The sequence below is a fragment of the Heterocephalus glaber genome, unplaced genomic scaffold, assembly GCF_053883595.1.
Source record: "Heterocephalus glaber isolate CG9 unplaced genomic scaffold, H.glaber_assembly_v1.0 deba00001481, whole genome shotgun sequence".
Classification (NCBI taxonomy): Eukaryota; Metazoa; Chordata; class Mammalia; order Rodentia; family Bathyergidae; genus Heterocephalus; species Heterocephalus glaber.
In genome coordinates, this window is record NW_028258317.1 from 33079643 (window position 1) to 33094608 (window position 14966).

The 14966-nt window shown below is 38.2% G+C and overlaps 1 protein-coding gene across 3 annotated transcripts in view; it reads right to left on the reverse strand.

Moving 5' to 3' along the window:
* Dennd4c (DENN domain containing 4C) overlaps window positions 1–14966 on the reverse strand; it is a 118363-nt gene that overhangs the window by 65937 nt on the left and 37460 nt on the right. For 2 of the 3 annotated variants that reach the window (XM_004838333.3, XM_004838332.3), the window contains 4 exons: window positions 12136–12374; window positions 10082–10148; window positions 8924–8982; window positions 1201–1345 (listed from right to left, as the gene is read on the reverse strand). In XM_004838333.3, coding sequence (XP_004838390.1) covers window positions 1201–1345; window positions 8924–8982; window positions 10082–10148; window positions 12136–12374 — 510 coding nt within the window. Of the gene's footprint in view, window positions 1–1200; window positions 1346–8923; window positions 8983–10081; window positions 10149–12135; window positions 12375–14966 lie in introns of those variants that run through there. The other variant, XM_087183421.1, reaches the window with a different exon arrangement.

Sequence of the window (14966 nt, forward strand, 5' to 3'; positions counted from 1 at the left end):
TTCTAGGCCAGCCTGAGTTTAAGGCTGGCCTGAACTACATAACAAAACCCTGTCTCAAAAAAAGAATCAGATACCTAAACCTTATATAACCTTGCATTTTCCCAACTATCCTTGCACTGTATTGCTGAAATCAGTCAAGAGCCTGGGTCAAAAGTTCCTGAAGATAGACACTTTCTGTTGTTTTAAAAGTATTTACTGAATACCTACTCCATGGTAGGCAAGTACAGTAAGTACTGAGAATAAGAAGTAAACAGACTTAAGTTCTTACTTGCAAGAGACTTACACTTATTAAAATGTGGAAGAGACAATAATCAATTACCTTACATTAATAAATGGGACATAGGCTTATAAAGTACTACATTATTATATTTTTAAGTACAATAAGAAGCCATCATAGTTTTAAACAGGGTCTGATTCAATTTTTATTTGTATTTTTTTATTCAATTTTTATTTATTTATTTTATTTGGTACCAGAGATTGAACTCAGGACCTTGTGCTTGCGAGGCAGGTGGCAGAACCACTGAGCTAAATCCCTGGCTCTCAATTATTTCTTGTTTGTTTTTCTGTTGTTTTGTTTTTGATACCGGAGATTGAACTCGGGTCCTTAGCTTGCGAGGCAGGCGGAGGAACCACTGAGATAAATCCTCGGCCTCAATTATTTCTTATTACAGAAGAGCTAAGTACTTTCTTATTATCCTACTCATCATCAAGTCCTGTATGCTACTAGATACTGTGATTAACATAAAATGGGTAGAAATTAACCATGTAGTTCATTTGCATAATTTATACTACAATTGGATGGAGCTTTTTAATACAATCAGCTTCACTTACAAGTTTTTTTGGAGTCAGGCTCTTGCTATGGAGTCCAGGCTGGCCCTGAACCAATGGTGATCCTCTGTTTCAGCCTCCCAAGTGCTAGGATGACAGGTATGCACCACTACACCCAGCTACACATTTTATTATTATGCAATCATACAGTTTCTACTCTCTGGAAAACTCTAAAATGAAAAATTAAGAACTGATATTTCTCCTCAAACAGAAATTACCTTTTTCAATAATATCGATATTTCTTAGCAATCCAATTATATTTATATTAAACATTTATTGGGCTGGCAATTTTTAAAGTTGCTTTCTTTGACGATTTCTCTTTGGAATACAAATTGTCAGTTATTTTGTTACAAAGGAAAACTCTATACTTACAGCTACAACAGCTTCAGCTACCCCAGTCAACACAGCTGGCCTAAGAGAATGCAGCAGAATTTTATTCTCAAGTAAAACTAAAAGCAGCAGTGTTGCACAATTCTCAGGACCCAGATTCATCAGTAAGGTGCTAAAGTTGGCTCCACTAAAAAAAAAAAAAAAGAGAAAGGATTATGAACCACTTTGCTAAAATGTATTAAGATTTGCTTATTAAATCATTTTCTCAATGTTAATAAACTGACAATCTAGTGTTAATTTCGAGTCTAGATAGTAATGACTCAAAAATAAAAAGCAGCAAATTTAGGGAAATAGTATCATGGGTAACTTAAACTCATCCTATGATAGGAGGTCCTGAGTCACACAGAACACGCCCAGTCATCCCGCTGCAGACAGGCAGGTCTGTGCACGCCCTAACAAGGTCCTGAGTCCCGCAGAAGACACCGAATCATCCCGCTGCAGACAGGCAGGTCTGTGCACGCCCTAACAAGGTCCTGAGTCCGGCGGAAGACACCGAATCAACCCCCTGCAGACAGGCAGATCTGCCCACACCCTACCGAGGTCCCCAGTCTCGCGGAACACACGCCGAATCAGCACGCTGCAGACAGGCAGCCACCTGATTCCACACTGCAGAGACGCAGAGGACACCAGACCACCAGACAAAGGTACTGAGACCCACTGTTCCTGGCCCAGAGGTAGGGGCTTCTGAGCCGTCGTCCCACTGCTCCTGGTCCAGAGGAAGGGGCTTCCCGGTCACCATCCCTCACGCTGCTCCTAGCACAGATGAAAGGGCTTTTGGGCCACCTTCTGTCCCGCTGGTCCTGGCCCAGAGGAAGGGGCTTCCGGGCCACCATCCCTCCCACAGCTCCCGGTCCAGAGGGAGGGGCTTCTGAGCCACCATCCCTCCGGCTGCTCCCAGACCACAGCAAAGGGCTTTTGGGTCACCATCCCTACCACTGCTTCCGGCCCCTGTCCCACACCTCACTCAGCTCAGAGGAGGTAATCCGTGCAGGCGTTAACAGCCCCCCGCCCCAGGCGAAATGAGAAAACACGTAAATAAGTCTCAAAACCAGACTTCCAGATCACCTACAGCAACCCCAAAGGGAAATCAGATGGAACACTCTGATACTCAACCACCTGGACCCACTGAACTGGCAACAAACGGGGATCTGGAAAAAACGAAATCAGAAATAATTTCTCAGATAACAGGAGAAATTGTGCCCCTAGTGCAAGACATGATTAATAAATCTAGAGAGGACCTCAGGAACATGATGGAATCCCAACATAAGAAACAAATGGAATCCATAAAACAGATGCAAATAGATTTACAGGACATGAAAAACTCCATTGAAAGACTACACAGCGGAATGAGCCAATGTGAGGACAGAATCTCAGATATATAAGATAAGATTGAAATTAGTGACCAGGAAAAGAAAAATTGCTTCAAAATTATAAGGGAACATGAGAAATCAATCCAGCAGCTGCTAGATGATGTAAAGAAGAATAACATAAGACTGATTGGGCTCAATGAAGAAACAGGAGAGAGTGCAGGTGACATAAAAAAATCTCTTCACAGAAATAATGGCAGAAAACTTCCCAAGCAGGGGAAAAGAGCTTGACATACAGATAAGTGAGGCATATAGGACTCCAAATAGCCTTGATCAAAAAAAATCTACACATAGGCATATAATTGTTGAGATTCCAGAAACACAACAGAAGAACAAAGTTCTCCAAGCAATCAGAGAAAAGAAACAAATCACATACAAAGGAAAGCCCATCAGAATCACAGCAGACTTCTCAACACAAACCATCAAGGCAAGAAGAGCTTGGAGTGACATATTCCAAGCCCTAAAACAGCATCCAACGCAGACTGATGTAACCTGCAAAACTATCTTTCAAAATGGATGCAGAAATAAGATACTTTCATGACAAAGAGCACCTTAGGAGCTTCGTGAATACCAAACCAGCACTCCAAAGAATTTTACACAATAGCCTAGGAACAAACATTGAGGATCACAACCCCAGGAAGCAAAGCAGAATGAACCCATCTAGCATGACAAGAAATGAAATGTAAAGGGGGAGAACCCAACAAAAAGAAAAAGTCATGGCAATGACAAGTCAGTATGTTTCAGTTATAACCATCAACGTTAATGGTCTCAATTCACCAATCAAAAGAAAGAGACTGCCAGAATGGGTCAAGAAGCAAAATCCAACAATATGCTGCATACAAGAAACACACTTAATTCAAAAGGAAACTCATAGACTGAAAGTTAAAGGGTGGAAAATAATACTGCATGCGATAGGAATCCGAAAAAAAGCAGGAGTAGCTATCCTCTTTGCAGATCAAGTAGATTTCAAACCAACACTGATTAAGAGAGATGAAGAAGGACACTACATCCTTGTAAAGGGAAGAATCCAAGAGGAAGAGATGACAATCATAAATATCTATGCACCAAACACTAGTGCACCCAACTATATAAAACAAATACTAACGGACATGAAAAGTCATATATGCACTAATACAATTGTAGTGGGGGACCTCAACACCCCACTGTCACTAACAGATAGATCAACTAGACTAAAAATAAGTAATGAAATACTAGAACTCAATCGAACTCTTGAACAAATGAACTTAACAGATGTTTACAGAGTCTTCCAACCCAAAAAATCAGAATACACATTCTTCTCAGCTGCACATGGGTCATTCTCCAAAATAGACCACATACTCACACATAGAACATGTTTAAGTAAGTGCAAAGGAATTGAAGTTATCCCCTGTATATTATCAGACCATAGTGCGATAAAATTGGAGATCCACAGCAAAAGAAACTGGAATAATTTCATAAACACGTGGAAATTGAACAACACACTTCTGAATAACCAGTGGGTCACAGAGGAAATTAAAGAAGAAATCAGAAAGTTCCTCGGAATCTATGGGACACAATGAAAGCAGTCTTATGAGGGAAATTCATACCAGTGAATACACATATTAGGAAAACAGAACAAGCCCAATTAAACAACCTGATGCTGAACCTCAAGCTTCTAGAAAAAGAAGAGCAGGACAACCCCAAAGCTCATACAAGGGAGGAAATTATAAAGATCAGAGGAGAAATCAATGCAATGGAGACTAAGAGAATGATACAAAAAATCAATGAAGCCAAGAGTTGGTTCTTTGAAAGAATCAACAAAATTGACAAACCTTTAGCCAACCTTGTCAGAAAAAGGAAAGAAAAGGCCCAAATCCATGCAATTAGGAATGAAAAGGGTGAAATTACAACAGACCCAGCAGAAATCCAGGGGATCATCAATACCTACTTCCAGAACCTATACACCAATAAGATGGACAACACACAAGAAATGGACAGATTCCTAGATACATATGAATTACCAAAGTTGAACGAAGAAGACCTAAAAGTTCTGAACAACCCAGTATCAACTAATGAAATTGAAAATGTAATTAATAACTTATCAACTAAGAAAATCCCGGGCCCTTATGGCTTCACTGCTGAATTCTACAAGACATTTAGAGAGGAACTGCTGCCACTACTGTTTAAACTCTTCAGTGAAACTGAAAGGGAAGTAATACTCCCAAATTCATTCCTGGAACCAAGCATCACCTTGATCCCCAAAGCAGAGAAAGACCCAACTGAAAAAGAGAACTATAGGCCAATCTCACTAATGAACATACATGCAAAAATCCTTAATAAGATAATGGCAAACAATGCAGAAGATCAAGAAGATCATACACCCTGATCAACTGGGATTCATCCCAGGGATGCAGGGATGGTTCAATATATGAAAATCAATTAATGTAATACACTATATCAATAGAGCCAAGGACAAAAACCATATGATTATCTCCATAGATGCAGAAAAAGCATTTGACAAAATCCAACATGCATTTATGATAAAAACCCTACAAAAAATTGGAATAGATGGTCTCTACCTCAAACTGATAGAAGCCATCTATGAAAAACCAACAGCCAATAGCATACTAAATGGTCAAAAACTGAAATCCTTCACACTCAAATCAGGAACAAGACAAGGATGTCCACTATCACCACTCTTGTTCAATATACTTCTGGAAACATTAGCCACTGCAGTTAGACAAGAGAAAGAAATAAAAGGAATAAAGATAGGTAATGAAGAAGTCAAATTGTCATTATTTGCAGATGACATGATACTCTATATAGAAGACCCTGCAAACTCCACCAAAAGTCTTCTAGACTTAATAACCAAATTCAGTAGAGTAGCTGGTTACAAGGTCAACACACAAAAATCAATAGCTTTCCTCTACATAAACAACAGACTCACTGAGAGAGAAACAGACCAAATAATTCCTTTCACAATAGCATCCAAAAAACTGAAATACCTAGGAATCATCCTAATGAAAGAAATCAAAGACCTCTTCTCTGAAAGCTGTAACACTCTGAAAAGAGAGATTGAAGATGATATCAGAAAATGGACAGACATCCCCTGCTCCTGGGTAGGAAGGATCAATAGAGTGAAAATGGCCATACTTCCAAAACTGCTATATAGATTTAATGCAATTCCAATTGAGATCCCAGCAGCATACTTCATAGACCTTGAGAAAACAATCCAAAAATTCATTTGGAGCAAGAAGAGACCCAGAATAGCAAAAGCAATTCTAGGTAACAGAGACATGGCAGGGGGTATCACAATCCTCAACCTGCAACTATACTACAAAGCTACTGTGATAAAAACAGCATGGTCCTGGCAAAGAAACAGACTTGAGGACCAGTGGAACAGATTAGAAGATGCAGAAACAACGCCAGACACACTCAGCCATCTCATCTTCGACAAAGGAGCCAAACACCCTCTCTGGAGGAAAGATAGCCTCTTTAATAAATGGTGCTGGAAAAATTGGGCTTCAACTTGCCAAAGATTAAAACTAGACCTATATCTCTCACCATGCACTAAACTAAAATCAAAATGGATTAAAGATCTAAATATTAAAATAGAAACTCTGAACCAGTTGGAACAGAGGTTAGGTAGAACCCTTGAAGACATCGGTGTAGGAAAAGACTTTATGCACAAAACCTCAGTTGCCCATGAACTAGCACAAACAATCAACAAATGGGATCTCTTCTTATTAAAAGGCTTCTGCACAGCAAGAGAAACCACCAGCAGTGTGAAGAAACAGCCCACAATGTGGGAAAAAATCTTCACCTGCTCTTCCTCAGACAAAGGTCTACCATCTCGAATCTATAAAGAACTTAAAGAGATCAGACCTCCCAAATTTAAAGACCCAATCCAAAAATGGGCATCTGAAATGAACAGACATTTCTCAGACAAAGAAGTAGAAATAGCAAATAAATACATGAAAAAATGTTCAACATCACTGTCATTTGAGAGATGCAAATGAAAACAACACTGAGATTCCACTTCACTCCAGAAAGAATGGCTGCTATCATGAAATCAACCAATAACAAATGCTGGCAGGGCTGTGGGGAAAGAGGAACCCTGCTCCATTGCTGGTGGGAGTGTAGACTGGTGCAAGCACTGTGGAAATCAGTATGGAGATTCCTCAAAGAACTAGGACTGGAAATCCCATTTGACCCTGCTATTCCACTGCTGGGGATCTTCCCCAAAGAATTAAAAGAATCATACCACAGTGATATTTTTGCACTCATGTTCATAGCAGCGCAGTTTGTAATAGCTAAAACTTGGAAACAGCCCAAATGCCCATCAACTGGAGACTGGATAAAGAAAATGTGGTTTTTTTATAAAATGGAGTACTACTCAGCCATCAAAAATGAGAAATTAGAGACATTTATAGCTAAGTGGATGCACACTGAGGCAATACTCTTAAGTGAAATAAATAGGACACACATGTGTAAATACCGAATAGTTTCTCTGGTGTGAGAAACTGAAAGTGTAAATAAGGACTAAATGTATAATAGGTCATGTGAAATAGGAAGAAAAGGGGCAAAGGGGAAGGAAATGGGAGGGCTAGGGGAAAGGATAGAAGGGAATGGGATTAATATGAGAAAATGGAAAAATAGGAACAAAATCTTTGTAAATAGGGAGGACTGGAGGGGTTGAAGGGAGGGCTGGGCAAGGGTGAAAAATAAGAACCAAGAGAGACTATGTAAAGGTGCAAATTTCCAAAGATGAATGTCATTATATTGTATACCTAAAATGTACCAATGATTAGAATGAATAATCGATAATGTAAAATAGGAAGAAAAGGTCCAAAGGGGTAGGGGTAGTGGGAGGGGCAGGGGAAAGGAAAGGGAAAGGAAAAAATGATGAGAAATGGAAAAAATGGAAATAAAGTCTTTGTAAATAGGGAAGGGTGGAGGGTGTGAAGGGAGGGCTAGAAATGGGGAAAAAATAAGAACCAAGATGCATTATATAAAAGTGCAATTCCCAATGAGAAATGTAATTATGTTGTATACCTACAATGTACCAATTAAAGAATTTAATACAAAAAAAACCTCATCCTATGATAAAAATGGTAATTAAACATCAATAGTTGGCAACAGAGGGGCATTTATCAGAAGAGATTTTCCTGAAGCACAACCATTTGAGCTGAGTTCAAAAGAATAAAGGTAGGGGTGAGATGGAAGGTGTGAGACAGTAATGTATACCAGGGTCATAACCAAGGACCTGTGTCATAAGGGAAGAAGTGAAAATAAATGAGACCAGGCTGAACCTGAAATAACACCATTACATTTGCAGTCTCAAAAGGATGCAAATAGAGACAAAAGGGTCAATCGAGGTGAATAATGAGCTGGGCCTGGTGGTTCATGCCTGTAATTCTAGCTACCCAGTGAGACTGAAAGTTGCTTGACTGGGTCATTAAGGAGACCCTGTCTCAAAATGAAAGATGAGAAAAGGACTGAGGATATACTCCACGGTACAGCACTAGTGCCTGAGTTCAATCACTAGTGCTACAAAAAAAGAGGTTAATAATGAAGTAGTGCCAGGCATGGTGGCACACACCTGTAATCCCAGCACTCAGGAGGCTGAGGCAGGAGGATCACTGCAAGTTAGAGGCCAGCCTGGGGTAAGTAGTTGAAGGACAACCTGAATTACAGTTCAATACCCTGGCTCAAAAACCAAAAAAAAAAAAAGAGAAAGAAAAAAAGTAGTAGTCCAGGTAAGTGATTATGCTTATGAAGATTACATATGAAGAAAAGCAAATAGATTCAACATTTAAGTTAAAATCACTTAATTTTATACATTTACTTATGAACTAGATATGGGAGAAATTACAGAAAGAATTACCCATATCCAACCTAGCAATTTTCTTATGACCATTTTCAAAATAGCATTACCACTTATCTAGTTATCAAAAATAGAAACCTAGGGCCGGGATTTAGCTCAGTAGTTTCGCCACCTGCTGTGCAAGCGCAAGAGCCTGAGTTCAATCCCCAGTACCAAAAAAATCAAAAAAACAAAAAATAGAAACCTAGTTTTGTAAAAGAATTTAATTTTGTTATCCTAACCCCTAAAATATTTTAAAACATTCTGCTCCAAGTGAATAAATATATCATTTAAAAAACCATTAACCTGGCCGGGGATTTAGCTCAGTGGTTTCGTTGCCTGCTGCACAACCGCAAGGACCTAAGTTCGATCCCTGATACCAAAAAAAAACATTAACTGGGTTATGGGTTTGGCTTAGTGATACAGCACTTGCCTAGCATGCTCAAGGCTCTGGGTTCCACCCCCCGCACAATAAATAAATACCATTAATTACCTTAGTGGTAAAGGTGTAGAAACTGGCTGTGACAATATTAGTGCATCATGGACTGACAGCTAAAAAAAAAAAAAAAGATAAAGTAACCAAACCAATTCTGAAATCTAAATAAATGAAGGATAAGTAGAAAATGATTCAACATGCAGACAAACTCCTTGAAACATACTACGATGTAAAATAACTGCATTCACTCAGAGATACTGCATTAGTTCTGTTAAACTTAATTTTGCAGAGTTTTGATTCAGTTAACTGGTTAAAAGGCAGTTAAAATTTTTAGAATGTAATTTTTGTATAAAAATCTCAAATTTACTCAGCAGGCTGTTAAGCATTTAACAGTTGCTTGGTATATATTAATACTTGCTGAACTGAACTGCATTCAAGATCAGTGTTGATAATCTCTGTGGAAAAACATTAAATAGCTTGCCTCTACCAACGAGTGTAACTCAAACTGCCAATATGCAAACAGTTGTGGTCCAGAAAGATATACCATAAAAATGAAAACCAAAATAATCTGGCAAGTGACCTCATGCCTACATCCAACAAGCAATTCATGCAGTCACTTATAACTAGGTCAGACCTGTTCATATCTACAACATCTCACCCAGTAAGCTGTGCATGTCACAAGTATATGCCTATCTAGCTTTGCCACTTATTAGAAAGAAAAAGAAACAAACATAGAAGTTTGAAAAGTTTCACTGTAGACTGTTTCATTCCCCCACCACCACAGTTCATTTCATATTTATTAGTTATTCTGATATTGAGAACATGACCATGATATAACTCTGGGTTTTACATGATTAAAATTAGCTACATAAAGGCCATGCATGGACCAATGATAACAACGTCATGAATCAAAAATTACAATTATTCCAATTCTGTGCATCCAGGATCCAAAAGCCCATAAGAATGTTGAGTAAAGGGCTGGGGATTTAGCTCGGTGGCACCACGCCTGCCTTGCAAGCTCAAGGTCCTGAGTTCGATACCCAGTACCAAAAAAAGAAAAAAAAAAAGAAAAAGAATGCTCAGTAAAACCATTAAAATAAAGGAAATTCAAGAACTTCATGAGTGTGTACTGCTCATCTCATATTCAAAGGGCCATGGAATTCAGACTGGAATGAACATAAACAGCTCTCCCAAAACAAACTACTTCTTGATTACCTGGACAAGAATCCTTGGTCTTTGTGGTGAAGGAAAAGGGATGTTTTGCATAAAATGTGAAATGTGCCTAGAAAACATTATGAAATAATGACCATAATTATTTTTCTAAGATGTTTCATTTACAGTATTTTAATAAATCTTAAATATCACTACATTATACCAGACACTAAAGCAATCAATTTTCAGGCTGAGATGTAGCTCTGTGGCAGAGTCCTTGCCCAGCATGCTTGAGGCCTTGGATTCCATCCCCAGCATGGGGGTGGGGGAGAATATGATATGGAATGGGAAGGAAGGAAAGGGAAGAAGAGAAGGGAGGGGAGGGAAAGGATTGGGAGGGAAGAGAGGGAAGGAAGGGGAAGGGATCGGGGAAGGGCGGAGAGAGGGTAGGAAGAATTGCAATGTAAATACACACCAAACTGAAATGCATAATGTATTTTCTAATTCAAAGTCTGTATTAACATCCTCTATTATCACCAGAAAAAGCCATAAAAATAAAGAAGTTAATTTTTTTCTAGTACAGGGGATTGAACCCAGGGCCTACACACTAAGCCTTTAAAAAAATTTTTTTTTATTTGGAGTCTAAGTCACTCAGTTGCCCAAACTGGGCTCAGTCCTGCCTCAGCTTCCCAAAGTGTCAGGATTATAGATGTGAATCACCATCTCTGGCTAAGAAGCTAATTTTTACAGCCCTGGTAATCAGTGCCTGGTTATCAGAGAGAAACTCTGATACAACAAATCAACAGTACAGAATTTTTTTTCAGGTCTAGGTATTGAATACAGGGCCTCAAGAATACTATGCAAGCATTCTACCACTGAACTACATCCTCAGCCCTTTTCAACTTGCCAAGTAGCTGAGATTACAGGCATGTGCCACCTCCCCTGGGATTAATACAAAATTTAATCCCAGATTTACTACTATAATTTTGGACAAATATCTACTCACTCTATTTTTCCAAGTAGAAATAATGTTTAAATTTCTCTAAAGTTCTGAACTCTTAGGAGCCATTAAAGACAACATCTTAACTGAGAAAAAAATCATATATACTTATTTTATTTTCACAAGCTATCAATACATTAAGTTTTTCAAGTTGGCTAACTTGTCACCAACACTGAATTTTATTTCAAAATTTTTTAATTAATTTGACAGCTGAAAGTCTAGAAATATGAACCATTATATGAGCATTCCAGGAATATAACATTAAAGTTGAAACGCTTTTTATATACCAACTTTTAATAAGTTTACACAAAAGTCTTGAAACTTTTTACTTTGGTTACCAGGGTACGTAAATTATATACAATAGTAAACAAAAGTCAGGTGTGTGTGGTGGTGCACATCTGTTATCCCAACACTCTGGGAGGTTCAAGCAGGAGGATCACAACAAGTTCAAGCCCAGCCTGGGCAACTTTGCAATTCAGCAAGACCTCTTGCAAAATAAAAATAAAAAGGGCTGAGGATGCAGCTCAGTGCAAAGGCTCTGGGTTCCATCCTCAGTATGGCAAAAGACAAACAAACAAATAAAAGTCAATGTACCAGAGAAATCAGAAAGGAGTTTTAAAAAGACAAAGCGGCTCCACATCTACTTTTCTTTCTTACAAAAGATTTCCATGAAAGAGAATTACAAATCAAAGGGGAAACATGAGGAATTCCGTCCTGTGCTAAAACCAAACCTTACTTACATGCAACATCAATGACTCACCCTAACAATTTCTTCACTGGTTAAATCGTGTATTACACTTAGAATATGGACTGGCCAATTGTATACAGGGTGTATGTGTGTGTGCTGTTATTAGAGAATGAATAGGAACATAGAAAACACAAATTTATACGCGTCACTTCCTCAGCTAAATTCTCAAAAGACTGATACTGGACTGCCCTTAGCACCACTCTTCAAGTTCAAAGGCAGTGATTCAAGTGAAGAAGGGATTAAGTAAAAAGTAGGATGACTATCCTCTCTTTCCCTTTCAATTGTGCTGCTAAAGGTTAGATAGACAATAAAGTCTGTATTTATAGATCCAGTTTTCCCACCGAACATTGCTCTAGTCATTGTACATACTTTTCAATGGGAAGAGGATGTGGTCCAGACACAGAAAGTTTGTAGATAAACATAAGAAATTTTCGAAAAGCCTCAAAAAAAGGCCAGTGTGAGAGTAAACAAATGCATTTGTTTGAGTTGATGGATTTGGGGACCACTTTTCTCTCCACAGGTGTCAACAGGCCCAGCTGCATAAGCTGCTTCTCTGTTAGAAGGTCCCGAGAGTAAGGTTCATAAAACTGGATGGCAGCTCCATAGACCTATAAAGTAAGGAAATTCTGTTACAAGATTGCTTTTAAAAATTAATTTCTTCTTTCTTACAAAGAAATAGCTGCTGGGAATGCATACTGTAGAGATGAATGAAAAGAAAAATCAATCTCACCGAAAATTCTACCCCAGGGATAAGCTGACTTTAATATAAATACTTCTAGATTTTTTCTACTCTAATTATACATTCAAGCATATATCTGATACAAAATGTATGGCGACTTCTTGGAGCTTGCTCTAATTTTAAACTAATAGTGAAATTCTGGGGCCAGGGATTTAGCTCAGTGGTTCCAGCGCCTGCCTTGCAAGGGCAAGGTCCTGAGTTCAATCCCTGGTACCAAAAAAAAAACAGTGAAATTCTGTACCTAGCACCTACCCTACAGAATGTATTCTAATGACCTTACTCAACTTACACTTGTTGTATGTGATTTTCTTTATTGTGAGAAAATACACATAAATAAAATTTATCACTTTAATTATTTTTAAGTGTACACTTCAGAGAGTGCTATTAACCTTCATGATGTTCTACGACTGCTACATTTCAGAACTTTCATCTCCCCAAAGAGACTCTCTATACCTCTTAAACAGCACCCATCACCCCACTCCCAGCCCAAGTCCATGATAATCTACTTTTTATCTATGAATCTGCCTATTCTAATGGTACCTCCTATAAAGTGGGATCATTCAGTATTTGTTCATTTTTGTGTCTTGTTTATTTTACTTAACATAATGTTTTCAAAGTTCATTCATGTTGCAGCATATATATGAATTTCATTTCTTCCTAAGGCTGAATAACATTTCATTGTAGGTACACATCACATTTTGTTTACCCATTTATCCACTGATGTACATTTGGGCTGTTTTCATCTTTCCACTAACGTGAATTATGCTGCCATAAATACTGGTGTACAAATTCTTTCTGATTCTTTGCTTTCAATTCTATTGAGCATGTATGTACCTAGACGTGGAACTGTTGGATCATACAGTAATTCTGTGCTATCTTCTGGAGGAACTGCCAAACTTCCACAGCAGGACCACCCTTTATATTCCCATTAGCAATATTCAAGGGTACCAATATTCTCCCCATTCTCAACAGTACTTATTTCAGGGTTTTTTGTTTGTTTTTTAAAATAACCACCCTAATAGGTCTGAAGTAGTATTTCATTGTGGTTTATTTACACTTTCCTAATGACTAGATGTGGAGCATCTTTTGTGATCTTATTAGCCATCTGCATTTCTTTGGAGAAACATCTATTCAAGTCTTTTACCTATTTTTTAAACTGTGTTGTTCAAGTTTGTTGAGTTGTAAGAGATCTTTACTCCTTCTGTACATAAACATCTTATTAGCTGGCATTGTAGCTCGGTAGCAGGACACTTGTGTAGCATGTTCCAAGCCATGGGTTTAACCCCCAGCACCACAAATTTTTTTTTTTTAATTTTTAAAGCAAAAAAAAAAAAAATCTCCCTTTCTGTGGGTTGTTTTTCACTCTGTGTCCTTCATGGACGAAAGTTTTTAATTCTGAGCAGTCTAATTTATACATTTTTTTTCTTTTGTTACCTATGCATTTGGTATCATAATGGAAATCACCAGCAAACCCACTGTGTCATGATGATTTCCCCTACCACTGACTTACATCTCCATCCCAGAGTGTTGTTTTGGTTTTGTTACGAGCTCAGGGCCTTCACACTGAGCTACATTCCCAGCCCATTTTTAAAATTTTTTTTAAATTTCAAGACAAGATCTAACTTGCTAAACTGCCCAGGTTGGGCTTCAACTTGCAATCCTGACTCAGCCTCCCAGATTATAGGTGCTGGGATTACAGGTGTGCACCACCGAACCCAGCTATGAGTTTATTCTTATATATGGTATAAGCCATGCCTGTTTTTCAGTCACATCTAAACTTTTTATTCCTTTTGTCCCTTCAGTTTCTTCCTAATTATGGGCTCCTATGTAGCCCTAATTACTTTCTTTTCCTAAATTATTTGGTCAAGTACCTTTAACCTACTGAAATCTCTGCTCTTTTGCATTAAGTACCTCTAATTTTTTACCTAGATCCACTACAATCTACTTTCTATTTCCAATAAAACAATCTTAACTCAGATCTCCAATGACTTTCTCGCTGCAATTACCTCCAGGGATTAACTTCTTTTGATCTTTCTATGAAACAAAATATAGCTAGCTGATATTCCTTTGTCTTGAAATTCTTTACTCCTTTGATACCTTTGACAATTCAAATTTCTCTTTTTAGTCTGGCTCATTTTCTCTTCCCCACAGCAGCTCCAATTAAGCTACCCATCTCTTCAACACTGGTATTCCCCAAGGTTCTAACTTCATGCTTTTCTTCTAATTCTCCTTGGAAAATTTTGTTCTCTTAGAATTTTTTTCTATAACCATTATATTAACAAAACACACATCTTTATTTTTGGATCTGTGTGACCCCTTTCCTGAACTCCAGACTCCCATTTCCAAACACCTTGGCAATCTCTCTACCTGGATGTTCCACAAGCACCATAAGCCATTCTTTCCAAAAGTGAACTCATTACATACATACTTCTCCTAAAGTTCTCAATCTCACTCAGTAACA